This window comes from Amblyomma maculatum, chromosome 9, assembly GCF_055883805.1.
Source record: "Amblyomma maculatum isolate TAMU_Amacu chromosome 9, ASM5588380v1, whole genome shotgun sequence".
In the NCBI taxonomy this organism is placed as follows: Eukaryota; Metazoa; Arthropoda; class Arachnida; order Ixodida; family Ixodidae; genus Amblyomma; species Amblyomma maculatum.
In genome coordinates this window covers 69,241,078-69,257,891 of record NC_139352.1, presented here as the reverse complement: position 1 = coordinate 69,257,891, position 16,814 = coordinate 69,241,078, and the positions used below count along the sequence as shown (strand labels likewise).

The 16,814-nt window shown below is 44.4% G+C and overlaps 1 protein-coding gene across 1 annotated transcript in view; it reads left to right on the top strand.

Moving 5' to 3' along the window:
• Window positions 1–1,364: 1,364 nt before the first annotated feature.
• The window catches only part of LOC146179333 (uncharacterized), a 37,412-nt gene continuing 21,962 nt past the window's right edge, over window positions 1,365–16,814 (top strand). The window contains exons 1-2 of the mRNA XM_084580176.1: window positions 1,365–1,506; window positions 16,211–16,489. Coding sequence (XP_084436302.1) covers window positions 1,380–1,506; window positions 16,211–16,489 — 406 coding nt within the window. The 5' untranslated portion in view covers window positions 1,365–1,379. The remainder of the gene's footprint in view (window positions 1,507–16,210; window positions 16,490–16,814) is intronic.

The window sequence follows — 16,814 nt, the reverse complement described above, 5'->3', positions numbered from 1 at the left end:
GTGCCATACAGGGGATCCTAGAGGTAATACACCTTGGGAAGTCAATAAATAGGCGAAGGAGAGAAGTTAGCTGAAAGGTCCAAATACACATTTCCCGTTGCGCTTCCTCTCTTGCTCTCTGCTGCAGGTGATCGTGGCCGCTGTGAGCCAGGGTGTGACCGAGGTTAAGACGATGCAGATCGAGGTGACTGTGCCCAACGAGTATCCGCCCCAATTCGAGCACTCTGCGTACCGCGCCGAAGTGCACCGAACACGCACACGACCCGGGTACCGGGTTCTCCAAGTACGCTCCCACGACCCGGACCCGGTGCCGTACAACGCCGAGGTCTACTACCGCCTCGAAGCCGGCCCGGAGTCCACCAGAGTGCTTAGGTAAGTCGTGCCACCCTGATTCTACAGCTTTCTGCATTCAGATTTTGCTCACGCGACGTACTTCGCTCGTTAGCATTATTGATCATCGTCCAGAAATGGATGACATCAACCTACCTCTGCTTGCGCGATATAAGAATACATCTACACTCCTAAGCGGCGTTAATATGCATTAATCCAGTTTCCGCAACATTCGATATCGAGCGTTTCTAGCCTGTTTGCAATCAGCTAAATTAACAAACATATATGCACCATTCGAGGCAGTAATGAATGAAGCCTTGATTAGTATGTAGTCAATAGCAACTCCTGAAAGTCTAAAAAGCATATTATTTGCATTTTGGTATGTGCAATATAACATGAGGACATGCCGCTGCCAATCATTATTCTTGATGTTCAATTCTGAAGCAATCGTAAACTGAATAAAGTTCGGTGGAAAGTTTCTATGATGACACTATAATATTGCTTCTGCTTTCTGCAAATTATGCGTGCGTATTCTGCTATTGTTGCTTTTCTCTTATCGCTAGCCTTCTTGATAGAAGAAAATGAGTTGTAGAGGAGGCCCTGTATTCCAGAACATTCGTTCACGAGGAAAAAAATGGATTGGTAGGAACTATAAACAAAGTATCACACATTTTTAATTTATTGATTGCAGTTGTTAATTATGTCATCAGGTTCATGTAAAAGGAAACGTGGGTCAGTATCGATTGTTTTTTTCTAAACCATTACATTAGTTGTGCGTACTGTAGGACTTTTCTTCGTATTCGAAATAAAGATAGAAAATTCGTGCAGCTGTAGTATTTCAATGTTTCAAAGGCGTTATCTAGCCTTCTAAAGCGCTTGTCTTGCGACGAGAACTTTGGGATACTTCTAGCCCGCTCCTTGAACATCACTGTACTGCTTAAAAGTTTTGTTCAATCTTTACATAAACTGCCGAATTTCGAGCCTGGGCACTGAACAATGTTGCGTGCTCTCTTAGGTACCTCGCGCTGGACGGCATCACGGGGGAAGTGATGCTAAACCGCAGTCTGACTGACGTCGCCGACTCCGTGATCACTTTCACTGTCATCGCCGAAGACGGTGGGTCGCCCATGAGACAGGCTAGAGCACGAGTTGAAATCCTCGTGAAGACCATCTCTGGTGAGTAGTGGCATATGCGGTTTCTTTTTTTTTTTTTTTTTTTAATTCTGCATGCCATACGAGATATACGAGAAAAGTTGACGGTGCCTTTAAGCGTGTTATGGTGTAACCTGGGCGCAGATTTAAAAAAAAACAACAAAAAATGTATATAAAGCAAACTTTCTATATCTCCTCTTCTGGACTTTGCTAAATATTGGCAATTAATTTTGCATGATATGAGTGCTTCTTCCAAGTCTGTGGCTGTGCAGTATGTATTCTGCATTGGTAGCCGAGCTAGAAATTTGTGCCGAAAATACAAAGAGCAGTTTTGGTGCATAAGGTCGTAAAATAAAATTGCCTTTAGTTGTCTACCCATTTACTGTACCCTGGCCAAATGCAAATGCTAATAGAAAGGAATTGAAACAAACTAATATTCTTTTCTTACTGCGCTCACTATTTCGAAATAAATATTGACGAGCGTTAATTATTGGCTAATATCGATAGCACAATACTTATTTGACAAAACATTAGGCGTACGTTGACTCGTTGCAGATGTTTTTACTACGCAAAGCCCCACATTCTTCCATGTGTTTATCCTGTTGGTATCCTTTTATGGCAGCACCTTCTTGTAAAGCGCACATTCCTTCAGAAGCATACATGCACATATACATATTCATAATCTTCGCGAATGTTTTCAGGTCACGTGATTTGCTTTCGAGTCGAACGCAGCAGGCACAAGGTACACGTACGTAACGTCTGAAAACTTTAGAAAAGTTGGGCGCGTGGTCAGCCCACTAAGAAAATTTAATGCCGTGGGGATGTCATAGATGCTGCATCGCACTCAATAAAAGAAAGCAATTCGGCGAAAAATTTTGGAAGAGGTTCTAAACGCATACAAGACACACACCAAACGCATACTTCGTGTTCGCGTAACACAGAACACAGCGCGTAGACTCTCAAACCAGGTCGCTAAACATCAAAATAGATACAAGTGACCGCAAGGCAGAATCCTTCATGCAGTAAAACACAGTGGAATCGGCGTGCATGTAAGGTGTTGGCATAAAATGTGAATGGGGGCAGCGAACATAAATAATTTAAGAGACTGCTTTGACCTCTGCATTGCAACACAACGTTCTCCTTTGAAATATCCATGCTTTGAAGGGCGGCGCTTGTAAAACACGGTTAACGGCAAAGACGTCCTGCGAGTGGAGGAAATAAAACTATTTCCATGGCTTTCAAGCTTTTGGTAGTGTTTTCCTATAAATTACATAACACACTGCAGAAAACAACAACGCGACCGTATATGCGCTGCATGCCGGCGATCTAGTTGCGGCTTACCACTCCATGTTTTGCGCCAGGCAAAACCGAAAAGGGCACTATAGAAGGGCACCTTGATTTTAGTTTACTTTTTTTGAGATAATGACATTGAGCGCCGTGTGGTGTCTCCTGGCAACTTGCTTGCTTATTTTATTTGGTATAATGTGGTGGTCCCCGAGTGTGGCAAATGTAGCGTGAAAGATTAAGGACCAATTACCTGCCTTTAAAGTGGAGCGTGATATCCAATTCGCCCCGCGCTACTGATCCAGTTCATATGAGCAGTCATTACTTTTGTTTAGCGTATCGCCGAAACTTACCGCCAAAGCATAGGAGACAAGCCCACTAAATAAAGCTCCAATAAATCATCTATATCGGAGTATACATCGCGCGATGTGAAAAAAAGTGACGGCATTCAAGGCATCTGGGTTGGATTAAGCTTTATTGAGCTCACAGCGGTGCACGGCATGATTTCCGCGAAACCGACCAAGCTTTGTCAAAATGTTATGCCATTTCAGAGTGATTTAAGCTCAACAAGTAATATAGCGAGTGTTCTGAATAGAAAGGACATCCAGCTGGCGGAGTATATTGAAATACTTGCCCCAAAACTAAGAAGGAGTCGTCCGCTTAACTTCAGCAACAGTATCGTTTAAATACTTTCTCGCTAGCTCGTGTTTCCCTTTGGCGCTGGACGATTTAGTAAGCCGCTGTAAGGGATCTTTCCACTGCACCCTGGTTGAACACAGTTTTTTTTTTTTTTTTGAATGGCAGCTGCTTTATTGCCGTACAAGTAGAATCAGGTGGGAGTGATCCATGTCTAGCTTCCATGCCTACAGGGCACGTGAAAAGTCATTTGAAGAAGTTGTGTTTCATGCTGCGTTGTCACATAGCGAAAAAGAAAAGAACTGAATGCGCTATATCGCTGGAGGCCTCCATGTCAAACACTTCACAGGTTTATCGATCCGTATCTTCCATGAGGCATCCGTGACACAGTGGGAGCACTTCAGATGCAAGTGTTATATCTCTCGGCAGCTAGTGCGTGATTCATGCTTACTGATGAGGCGTCTGGGGCTCAAGGGGGCCAGATTCATCCCTACAAGAAGCCAGTTGATAACCAAAATAGTTCATCTTTAAATCCATTTTTCCCAGCAACAAAATGTGGGTTTTTCACGAAGAAACATTAGGGTAACAAACAAAAAAAAAGCCTTGGCGCTAATTTCTTTACTAATAACAAGAAATAAATGGAGGTTACTTCAGTTCCCTTTTAAAGTTGATTGAAAACGATGCTCATGATCGCTGAGCTCATGGTCATGGACATTGATGCAGGTCGCCACGGCGTATACATGCAGAAGTCCGAATTCAAACAAGCTACAGTGTAGTAGAATAGACTGGATAAAAATTAGAATATCGACGAGCTAGCAGCCACCTCCACTGACTAGCCTCCGAGTGGCATACGTGATACGCTGAATACATGCACTGCAACTGGTTCAGTGTCCAGTTGCTCCGCCATGTGCACTTTCGTGAGCGCTGGTCGACTAGCATTGTTTCCTGAGCTAACGTAGGTGGCATCCATGCCAGTACAAAAGAGCGACGCTTGCAGTGTGGTGCATGTTTAGTGACCGCACTGGGAGACAGTGCTTGTTCGGCGTTCAACTTCCTGTACCGCACAGTCTGCACTGACAGGCTATCGTTTGCATTCATTGACCGATGCTCCACCATCTGGAGGAACGTGTATGAGAACCGTCAAAAGCAGAAAAAAAGAAAGTTTGTGAGAACCGCAGCTTGAGCACATACGTGCGCACTCGTCGAACAGACGTCTGCACCTAACAGTAGACTGCCATAGCCGCTCCACAGCCGGATGAAGGGTATCCCTGTACTATATACGGCAATAAACGCGATGGTCTAGATTCTCCTTCTTCCTTTCGGCTCAGAAATGATCGCTCAACGATCGAGTAAATGGATCCGTAAATGCCGCCGTCCTGTGCACGGCACAGCCGACACTATCACATGAACGAGGCCTACAGTTTCGAGGGTGTATCCGCTCGTTCGGTAATTGCTACAGTTATTTGGGTTGCGCACTCGTTAATTCCGGACCGCAATAAAGTCGCGCCCATTGCCTGACCAATACGTGCCCCACCCGCGCAAACGACATTGGCAGGCTCTTTCCCCAATCTACGCGAATATATATACTTATATAAAGGAGAGAAGCAGCGGCAGCATTACGACTGCTACAGAGTGTAAGCGATATTGTGCTCTCTCAGTGTATACTATTTCTCTCGTTCGAGTGCATGGGATCCACATTGCTTATGGATTAGGGCTCACCACTTCCATTTTCTACTTTTTTTCTTCACAGAGGCGGATTTTTCGTCCCCTCATGATTCTCTTAAGCTAAGCTCCGAATATAGCAAATCAATTCTACATAAATCGCGTAAAAGATTCGCACTCGAGGCATTTTACAATGATGTTTTATTTTTCGCTCTGTTATAACAAGATGGGCATTGTAAACAGCAAGGCGCCCCCAGGATTGTTTATACTGCATGGCCATGATACCGTGTTAAAAAACGCAACTTATTCAAGTTGAACATTTACTTCGAAATTGCTACGTAACATGGTTAAGCCCAAGAAGAATCTTGTGGTCGCCTGAGCTTAAGCTCCACCTTCCCAGAAAAAAAGAAATCAATCGAAGCGGATTCGAATGATGTCATTTCTCGTAAAAAGCGATCAAGGAACCTCCCAGGCATTACCGCAGTCGATTATACAGAGTGTCTAAAAGCAGCTCTCTCACTCTGTGCTTTAGTTGTTTTGTAGCCTTCACCGTCTTTCCAACGTGTGCACTGGGCTCAAATACATCGTTACTACCTTATCCTCAAAGGCCCGTTAAGCAGCCTCGATATTGTATAACGCGCTACAACTAAGGTTTCCAGCCACCCATTTTGCCTATCTTTGTCTAAAGCCTGAGCTTGAAACCCTATAGGGTTTCAAGCTCAGGCTAGAAATACGATGTGGCGTGCTTTCTCGTATGTATACGCATTTGAAGTATACGCATATGAAGTATACGCATATGTATACGCATTTGGAAAACTTAGCGAAACCAATCCTGAACCAAACTTATCAGCAAACCATCCTTAGCTAAATGTCCTCATTCATTTTTTTCCCTTTTTGGAAATAATGTACAAAGCTCCCCTTGTTCTTTCTTGCTGTTGCTCCCTTCTGCACTTGTCTTCGCGGCCCTCTCCGCGTCCCTTTTCCTTCCTGCCAGCAGCAGCTCGGGTGCTTCAGATAATAGATAGCAGTTGCCGCGGGCGGCAACCACCTTTCCCTCCCTTCTTTGTTGCGAAAGCAACGCTACACTAGCCAGCTCGGCTCGTCGCGTATGCTCACGTGTACCGTAGCCGTAAATAGTAGGAGCTCACTTGCGCCTCTCGTTTCACGTGGGACGGTTATGTCCGAATCACCCTGCCAGGACCCTGGTATTCACGTTACCCCTACAGGCCACTAAGGCACGTTCATACGGCTTGGTTAAAGCGGGGCTTTATACTTGGGCTGGTAGCCTACGCTATCGCGTAATACCCTTAATGGCGGAGCTTAAGTGGTGTTCCCCAAATTTAGATGCTATAAACGCCTTTATCGCCACCACGTAAAACGTCGGTAAAATTCAAGCGTTGAACGGAACGCTGGTTGTGTTCCATGCAACACTCGGTCGCCCGCAGCCAAAGCTTTCGCTCCACCCTCGTGGAGCGAAAGCTGTGGCTTTAGCCACAAAATCGCAGACGCAACGAAACCTTCAAGAGACGGCGTGCAGAAGAAACGGATGAATAGCGCGCTGCACGTCTCGAGAAAAGAATGAAGACGGCTTTGGTTCGTTTAATCGTTGAGCCTGGAGACGCCGAAGGTGGTCGGCGCGCAGACTGCACAAAGATGGGGCTGGGGCAGGTAGGTAACCGCCGCTTGCGGCGGGTGCTAGCCTGCCACCGAATTGTTATCTGTTGTAGGCCGTCATTGCACCCGCCACCACTTCGGTGGTGGACGACGGCTGTTGTTGCGGCGCGCGTTTCTTTCTCTCTTCCTTTTCTTTCTTCTCTATTTTCTCTTCTGTCTGCACGAGGCAGCGGAGGTGGCTCAGCTACAGAGCCAGTAGCAGGCCCGTGCATTTTCTTTTCCTTCTTCCTACAGCCACAACAACAACAACAAAGAGTTGGCGAGCATGAGTCAGCCACGCGAGCGTTTCACAGCCGCTTCACGAGCAACCCCTTTGGAAGCATGTGACAGGCTGTGACACAAAAATGATGTAACACCAGTGAGTGAACTTATGCAGCCGACTCTTCATTTGGTCACAAACGTAGCCAAGCAGCCGTCGCTTTCGCAGTTCAACTAGGGTTAACCACACCTAAACCATAGCCATCTTTTTTTATTATTATCTTAATAAACCACTACCACCACCACCACCACCACCACTACGTAGCGCAACTGTTTTTTGTAGTAATGATACTAGCCGCATTTCCGAGCAGATCACTGATATGCGCCTGAAGAATATTAGACACTTGACTATTGTGGCCACTGACGGATAAAAAGCACATGCTAGTGGGTATTCAGCCAAGGCCGAGGTAAAGAGATCAGCTTCACCGGCCACTGAGTTAAAACGGCTGCACCGTATCGACAGCTCTTTTTCCTTAAACGATATTTATTACACGTGGCTTTGTCAGCCCGAAGATTCTGGGACACGTTTTAATTGTGCGACCACTGTGAAATATGAGACACTTTCATGCACGTGTTGAGGGGATGGTTTTTCAACAGATACCGAACATACCTTTCGTTCCATCTTTTCCCAATCAGTGAACTGCGCCATCTAGGTAGCCGGTTACTTAACGTGCTATGCTCCCAGTCTTGATGGTGATTATGGTGATGATGGCCTCAGTCACAATGGCGCTGTGAGTTTTTCGCTCTGCGCTTTGAGTGTCTTTGTCTTTATGGTCTTGACGTCATACGACAGTGTTGCACTTCGAATCGGAACCGGTGTAATCCACATTAAATGCTTTGCTGCATTCTGACCAGTGGTTTCCTGGTGGTGCAAGTAGCTTTGGTGTCTCACGTACGGCTTTTGCTTTATGAACGCCCGGATTTCCTGGTCCACATCCGCGCCATAGCGCAACTTCCATATGACTGGATAGGTGCTATCGCCCGTCTTGGTAATTTGAAACTATGTTCACGCGAAACTTTTTTTATGTTACAGTATCTTTTATCTTCAGCCTCTAATATTTTTACTCATCTGAGTTGGCACCAGCAGTCTGAGAATGGGGTACAGCTTTATAATAGCAAAACGCCTCACAAATCAACCCATGACTGCTTGCTCAGTTCTGCCGGGGCTTTTTTTGTGTCCCTTATGATACTAAAACTCACGATATTGATACCTTTGCTACATAGAGCAGTTCGTGCTTTACCTGTCCAAAAGATCACCGTTCCGACATTGTACGGCAATGGATGAAGGAAGGGAAAGTGTCAGTTGCAACGCTGCAAATTCCCACTCATATGAGGGCACCTTCTGCTAAGCAGAGCTGTTTCGTTTAAAGAGGACTGGCGCTTTCCCCAAAGCAACCACAATTCTAGGCACAAAGTTAATTTTGTCTCTAAGGACCCGCCATGAACCGTGAAGGTCGGGCAGCAGGCGAGCGCCGCCGGTTGTCATGGCGACCTAATAGAAATTTAACACCGGTTGCTGCTGAAAAAGTTGCTTTCATGTCTAATGCCTTCAAAGTGGAATGAGCGAAGGAGACGAATGGATTATCTAGTCACAGGCTAAGGCTATAGGCAGCGCAGCTAGAGCTAGTTCCGCCTCGCTCACTATCTTTTGCGGCGAGCGCTCATGCCTATCGAATGGAACAGCTCCCGAATCGGGGAGAAGTGTAAACGTGCTCCCATGTACAAATGAGGAGGTCGATGCCACGGGAATCAGGAAAACGCATTGTGGTCAACTTGCACAAGTGCCTTGAGGAGAAGTTGTGGGAAAATTACCAGATGCTCTGTGCCAGACATCGCGCTAAAAACAACAAAAGAGACAAGCTCTATCACATTTGGTAGAATGTGCGTGCAGAACGAAAGACCTCTGCCAATTGCTAAGCCCTTGGGATTGCACATGGCTTACGAAAGATCTGACGAAGAGGGGGAATGATGTTTTCTTCTTGGCTTTGGAACGTTTTAAAGTATACTCACGGCGTAAGTTCAATGAGTAGAATAGTTATGGGTTCCAACACAGACCACCACTAGTGGTTCGTTTCACGTGCCGAGGGCGTTGTTTATTCGATTCTTTTCACTTGTGACCATACATGCGTAGACGAAACGCCAAGTCTCTTAATAAAGGTTACAACACAACTAGGGAGTGCCAAGGCACAACAAACGCTAGTTTGGCATTCATTGCAGCCATTCTCTTTGCACTCCTGATTTCAAAACACTACGTGCGGCGCGGCTGCGGTGGAAGGCTCATGCAAGAGATATTTGAAGCTGCTGAAATCACGAGCATTGATCATTGAAGAGTACACTTTCTACAGCACTCCTCTACAAAGAGCTGTCAGGTCTGGATGATTCTACTTCTACTCCATGATCACCATTACTGATATTTCGATACCTGGCTTCATTCTTGTTGTTTTTGATACTGTGGGACTGCTGAGGTGTGAGGATTAAAAAAAAATTATTCGTCATCATCCGTGTTTCATCGTGCCATTCCTTGCCCGCTGTGGTTTCGCGCTGTTTGCAATTCCATACCTACAAACCCGAGAACAGAGAAAAAACTCCAGAACTCAGGAAGTCGATTATAATGTCGCTAAAACGATACTTTCTTTTATGTACTTGTTGTCTGCGTTTTTCTTTCTTTCCGAGTAAGCCATCTTATGAATACCTCTGTTTTCCTTCATCAGTACGTTGCCCCTTTAGTTAACCTCAGAGAATTAGACACCTTATAGCCACATTTTTCATTCGGAAAATCTTGCAAAAAGCATAATTCTTTTTCATGTCAGGAAAGTGTAATATACTATACCTAGAGCACAAAAACGTTCTCACGTTTTTTCTCAAAATAAAATGTTTGTTAGGCAAGCAAAATCAAAAATCGCCGGAAATAACGGCCATATTCGCTCTAATTTAAGGATCCTTTTTTCACTTCGAAACTGAGGGACATGCTTAGATTCGACAAACATAAAATACCCACCCCCCCCCCCCCCCCCACTTCCCTGTTCTCGCATCCATATATTGAAAAGACGACCCAAGAAATAAAATATCTAGCAAACAAACTTCTCAAACACTTTCAGCAAACGCGATTACAGTTCGTTTTAAGTTCAAACTGCGGGAGCCCTCTTCTAACTCACTCTTAACTACTATCACGGTATTACCAAGGGGCTGACACTAAGCAAAACAATGTAGGCCCGCGAAACCTGCGAAATCTGCCGAGCTCCGTCAAATTACCGCCGATTCCAAGTCAACGTGGACGAAAAACGATGGTAAAATTATCGGGGTCGCTTTCGGCCGGCTTTTGGCGCTCTGTGCTGCCAGCTGTTGTTTAGTGTCAGAACGCAGGAACATAGAAACTGCAGATGGCGGTGCGGACTGCGACGGCTCCTTGTGAGCAAGTGTGCTAGCAGCCTTCTCTGCGTGCTGTTTGTCCAGAGAAAAGCGGGTGCTTAAATTTCCATGCAAACTTCTCACTTTTTTAGAAATTGGGATAGGAGGCTTAGAGTAGCAAAAATATATAAGTAATGGCCCTGGGTAAGCCATATGCGGATGATACCACTTTAATGGCAGAAAGTGAAGTGGAACTCAACAGACTTCTGATGCGCGTACAAGAAGAGAGTGAGAAGTTTGGGCTTAAACTGAACATTAAAAAGACAAAGGTCATGGCGTCTTGTCCTATCAAATCCTGGAACGTCAAGGGACAAGAAGTGGAAGCTGTGACAGATTTTCTCTTCTTGGGCTCCAAGATTACCCCAGAAGGAGACTGCAGCCATGAAATTAGGAGACGCCTACTTCTGGGAAAGAGAGCCATGGCTAGCCTTGACCGCCTAGTAAAGAGCAGAGACATTACACTGCCAACCAAGATCCGTATAACTCGTGCTATGGTCTTTCCAGTTGTGATGTATGGATGCGAGAGTTGGACCTTGAAGAAGGCTGACCGCCGAAGATTTAACGCGTTTGAATTGTGGTGCTGGCGGAGACTCTTGAGAGTTCCTTGGACGGCCAGATCAAATCAGTCGATATTGTCGATCATAAACCCTGACTGCTCATTGGAGGGTCAAATTCTAAAGTTAAAGTTTGGCTACTTTGGTCATCTGATGAGAAGAGAGGAGTCGCTGCAGAAAGATTTGATGTTGGGAAAGGTTGAGGGTCGCCGGAGAAGGGGTAGGCAGCGAACGCGATGGTTAGATGCCATCCTCGAGGCGCTGCAGATGAAGTTATGTGATGTTAGGAAGATAGTGAGAGACCGGAAAGCGTGGCGTGATATGGTCCATAGGGACACGAAGAGTCGAACACGACTGAACGACTGAACTGAACTGAACTGAACTGAAGCCCTACTCGCCGTAGACCGAGTACACAAGACAATGCAAAAGGCGTGAAGAGCTGAACTTGCCATATGCTAAAAATTACTGCGGGCTAATGACGAGGTGAGGTGGTTAAGCCTAATAATGTTTGCGGTTCCGGTCTAAGCCGTCAATTGCTTTCCTTCTGACACGGCAAAGCAGCCACTCATCACAAGATAGAAAAAGTGAAATACAGAAAAAGGCTTTGGATGAGTGTGGCTAAAATTCTTTTCACTACGCTAAGTAGGCCAGGCGTCTTCGGGTAACAAGACAAGCTGGTAGTACTACGCTACGACTCGGCGACAACCGGAAGCAAGCGTTGTCATTGTGGAATTAGTGGGGTTTTTTTCGTTTTTCTTTGGGGTGTATTGATAGCTTTCTTTTCCTCTCAGAGGTTCCACTTTTTCTTTCCGCAGTTCGTATCCGATCTTTCGTGACACTTGGGCGGCCATTCTTCACCCGGCTGGTGTAATTAGCCGCCTTCGAATGGAAGCACAAGGCACCGACGAAGATTAGTCAGCATTTTCTCTGCGCTACATTAGGTTGTCTCAGTCAACCCAGGTCCCAACCTCGACCTGTCTTATTGATAATTGTGAAGTTTATAGGGTCACACATCTGACTCGTTTTTTTTATTGTGTTCAAAAGGTCGACACGTCCATCATGCCTGCCAATTGATAACCTCCAAATGACGTGCTCACCTCCACAGGTAAAAGAGGGCGTTTTTTTTTTCATTTGCGATCTTTTTTTTTTTTTTTTTTTTTTTTTTGGCGCGCTCAGTAGACGTCTTATCGCAGAACATTTTGGGGTCGTTGTGTAAATGCACATAGTGAGCGCTCTTTTTGAGTGCACCTATGGCAGAAGAAGGAATAGGCGGCTACAGAGATGACTGCGGAAACTGCAGTAGGGAATACGAAAGTATTAGCTTTGGACAGACGTTGGTGACTTCTCGAAATTGCTTTTCTACATCTACTTACCCACATGGCATGACACAGCACTTTTGTCTCATGCCCCAAGACTAACATGACTCCTGATTTATGACTCATGACTCGTGTGTTACATGACTCCATAGTTTCATTTTACATGACTAACCACTCATGACTATTATACAGCGCTAGTTTACATCATGACTAACAACTTTCATCCGGTCATTCGCTGATGACCTAACTTGGTGATGGCGTCCCGAGGGATCCCCGTGACAGATTTTGCGGACACTTCCGGCGCCAATATAGCTTTTACACTAATAAGGATATGCAGAATTCAAAGGTTAAACAGAGCAAACGTTACAAATAGGCCCGAATATCAGGTTCCACCACAAATGCACTGCTGTGTGTATATAATTCGGTTTGGTTTTGTGGTGTTTAACGTCCCAAAGAAACTCAGGCTATGAGAGACGCCGTAGTGGAGGACTCCGGAAATTTCGACCACCTGGGGTTTTTTAACGTGCACTGACATCGCACAGCACACGGGCGCTGGGCGATATATATAATTTATATATAATATATGTATATAATTTGTATATAATTTGACGCCCTCTCTCTCATGTGGAAACTACATACAAATTATATTGATAACAAAATCACATGGCAGATTTCTTGCAGACTAGTTTCTTTCATAATGCATTCTAAAACGAAATATTGATTTCACGTAGCCAGCTGAATTGTAAAAAATAGGACATGGCGCAATCCCGCTCACGTCTTGAAGAATTCGTTTTACCTCAAAATTATGTTACAGCAGACTAAATGCCTCAGCTGTTTTGTACAACCACAATGAATTTCGGAAACTGTCCACTTGTCTAACTTCCTTTCGTTTTGATTATTTAATTCCATTGCTTTTCCAGAAAAGCCCTTCTCTCAACGATGCTCAAATGAATGCTTGACAAAATTCTGGCTTGCAGGTATTGGTATTTTGCTAATGAATTTCGTAGCGACCGGCTGCCAGTCGCATTTTCTTAACCAGCTAGTGCCTATTAACTTCTGCATCCGTTATGTTTCGTAACCCACACACGACAATTAACCCGTATCAAATTTCGAGTGATAGCTGTTGTTGCGCTATTTCTTTTTTCTCCCATCGAATGCAGATTTTAAAATGGCATCTCAGCACCCAACGCTAGCAAAAAAGCTACAAAAAGTTAGAAAAGTTGGCTCTTGAAGCAACTCTTCTGAAAACTACTTCAACAGTTCGCAGCAACTTCTGAATCTCGAAACTAATTAGGGCCGCTTCAGTAAACACTATCATTCTTGCGCAACTCACTGTTTATATTTTTGTGAAAAGAGAGACGAGGGATCAGCGAATCTCCAGTACTGTCAGTGGATGCCCGTGGCACAAAAGAATGTTTTGAATCAGCTTAATTAGCGAGCAACATCATCGAAGTTTGCCCTCTGGTTATGCAATGCCCTTGGTTAATGCGCACCGTGCAATCTTCTAAGTCTGAAGAAAGTGCACATCGCTCACTCCTTGCTTCGTCGAGAATGTATTCGACGCCCGACTGACGATAAATGGCGACACTTACGGCTACACCAACGGTTGTAATTAATAATGAAAACACAGGATGCAAGGTGAGAGGGCGAGTTCTGTTTGGGGAACCTCCCTGCCGCAATGTCGGTTCCAGTAGGAGTATGCGCATACAAATATTATTCTGCTGTTAAGGACCAACCACCGCGAGCACCACTGCTCAATATTTGATTACATCTCAGGTTATGCGGTGGTAGACTTCATATTCTGGATATGCTAAGTAGATGGCTGCATACAAATTATAACAGCGCGTGTTCGTCACAGAGCGGAATTAGGGGAACTCATTTTCCACGTACGACCACATGACCTGGCACTAAAGAAGTATAACGTATTTTCCTGATGTAAAGACCAAGAACGTTTGCTTGTTGCTCGGTGAAAGATAAAAGGGAAAAATTTTAGGAAATAAAAAAAAAACAATTGGAAGCGTTGAATGCTGCTGAACCGAATATTGAGCGAAAGCCTTAGCTCCGGGTTACCGAGCATTCTGCTTCTTCTTCTTCTTCTTCTTCTTCTTGTTCCATGGACACGGACACGGCACACAGCGACAAGCGGTTAGATCTGGCGTAGCATTTTTGCTTTGGCAATAAAAGCGACACATGAATTTTCTCAATGTAATATTCTGAAGGGCGTATGCTTTTCTCGACTGTTTTTTCTCTAACGTGTTTTGGAAAAGCCATACGGCAGAATTATTAAAAAAGAAGTGGTCAAGAATTCGCGAAATGGAAAATCCGATAATAAATGAACAAACCAGTCGCGGTTATGACCTTCAGGGCACTAAATGCGCATTTTATCGGGCAAATCAAGTTACGGCCAACGTATTAGCTTTTCACTTTCTTTTCTGTCCTGTTTTAGAGAATAAGGAATAGGGATGAACCAGAATACAGACTAAATTTTGTGCTATAGTTTTTGAATAAAGATATCAACAACTTTATTAAATAACTCGTGTCGCAGTGTTTTGTTTTTTATGTTCGCATTAAAGATGGCAACAGCCATCGTTATTTTCTTTATTAATTCAAGATGTCTCTCTGAGGGAAATTGTTACACCACGCAGGCAATTTACAGGAATATATTATTGTTACCATATTTCTAATATTACTTTTGAATGGCAAAATTTTGCCGCGAGTCTTGTTCTTAAGTGTCCTTGGTATCGTGGGACGAGTCACTGCGGAGGCTTAGTTAAACTTAATTTATGTCAATATATTAATTCCCTCGCGAATAAAACTATACTATCTTTTATCATATTTTTATTACTGATACAAACACGAATAGACCGCCTCGCTTTATTACAAGCGGTCGTGCGTGCAAGCAAGAAAGGACAAAAATAATACGCTATGTTAAATAAAATTAAAACAAAAAGTGACAACAAAATTGGTCGATGCAGCTGGGGAAACGCGTACGCTACGAGGTGAATATATTGGAGTACATCACGTACTTTGTCGCTAGATCTCTCTCATTTTCTTTGTAAAGGTTCCCAAAAGCTCACTCGCTAGGCAATGGCCTGACTAATTCAAGGACTGTATATCTCACCGAATTGCTCAGTCAGTATCATTTACACGTGCTAAATCTCACTCACTCACTCACTCACTCACTCACTCACCCATTCACTGCTTCACTAATTTATTTGTTTTCTAACTTGTTAAATTACTATTTCAGTAAATATCTATATATCTCTTTCAAGCATTTGCTCGTTCGGTAACTCCATAGCTCGACTTCACACTTCCAGTATAACATTGATTTATTCACTTTCGCGTACACGCATGCTTAATCTACAGCCACGCTGAATGAGAACAGCGGAGGCGCCTCTTACTAAAGCGTTCTACCTTGATTAGCTAATATCAAGGTTTATACATTTAGGGGCTACGTCCACTTTCTTTTATGGCGATTGTATGGTTTTCTTGCTGCCCCTAGCCTATGTTTTGAGCTTCCAAAGTAGTCAACGCACACATCGACTTTCAGCTAGATTCAGCCTTTTGGCTTCTTTTGACCGATCTATCAACCCGACACATATTGTAATCTTTTGACGCGAATCCTTACTCTAGCATGACATTGTGCGCATAAAAGATGCAAGTTTTTTCGCTTGTTTCCTTGGTGCTCAGTTTTCACTCAGTAAACTTTCACAACATTTTTCTCCTTACTACTTTTTTCGTTTAATGCATCGTACTTGGTTCCTCATCAGCATACCTAAGGCTTAAATTTGAGTTTTCTGTTTAGGCCTGTGGTCTATTCTTTTTAACTGCAATTGGCGCATCCAGGAAGAAGGACAAAGGCGATGGATAAATTTACCAAGCTTATTACTTCTATGTCCTTTATTTCTTGTCTTTATCTTATATCTATCCTTGCAGACCCTCTAAACCCCCGTTCCGTCGTGTTCAACGAGACAAGCGTGCGCATCTGCTGGCAGCGGCCCCTGTACGGCAATGTGTCCGGCTACGTGGTCAAGTACAGGGCGATGACCGAGAACCTGACCTCTTTCGTCAACGTCACTACGGGCGCGGCCGATAAGTGTGTGCCGGTGCACGGCCTCCAGCCATGGACTGAGTACGAGTACCGCGTGCACGCATGGAACGGTCACGAGGAAGGCATCGGGAGTCCCGTGGACCGCTTCGCTACGCGCATCGACTGTAAGAATCAAATCACTATATCAGTCATTCATGTAATCAAGCAATCAATCATAAATTTTAAAAATTGAATACCCGATTGATTACGTCATTGAATACAAAACATGTTTGATTGCTGAGTGTGGAAACACTTCCCTTTATAATACAGAGTCCTTCAATACCCCAAACGGCCATAGAACTCCCGGCGAAGTCTGGTTCATGGGCCAAAGCGGCCGCGAAGGGTGGCTCATACGAAATTTCTTTTACTCATCCGTCATCTCGATAATGAAAGTGTGACACTATCCGTGGAAGCTCAAATCCTGTCCACACTTATGCGCCTATAAAAGCT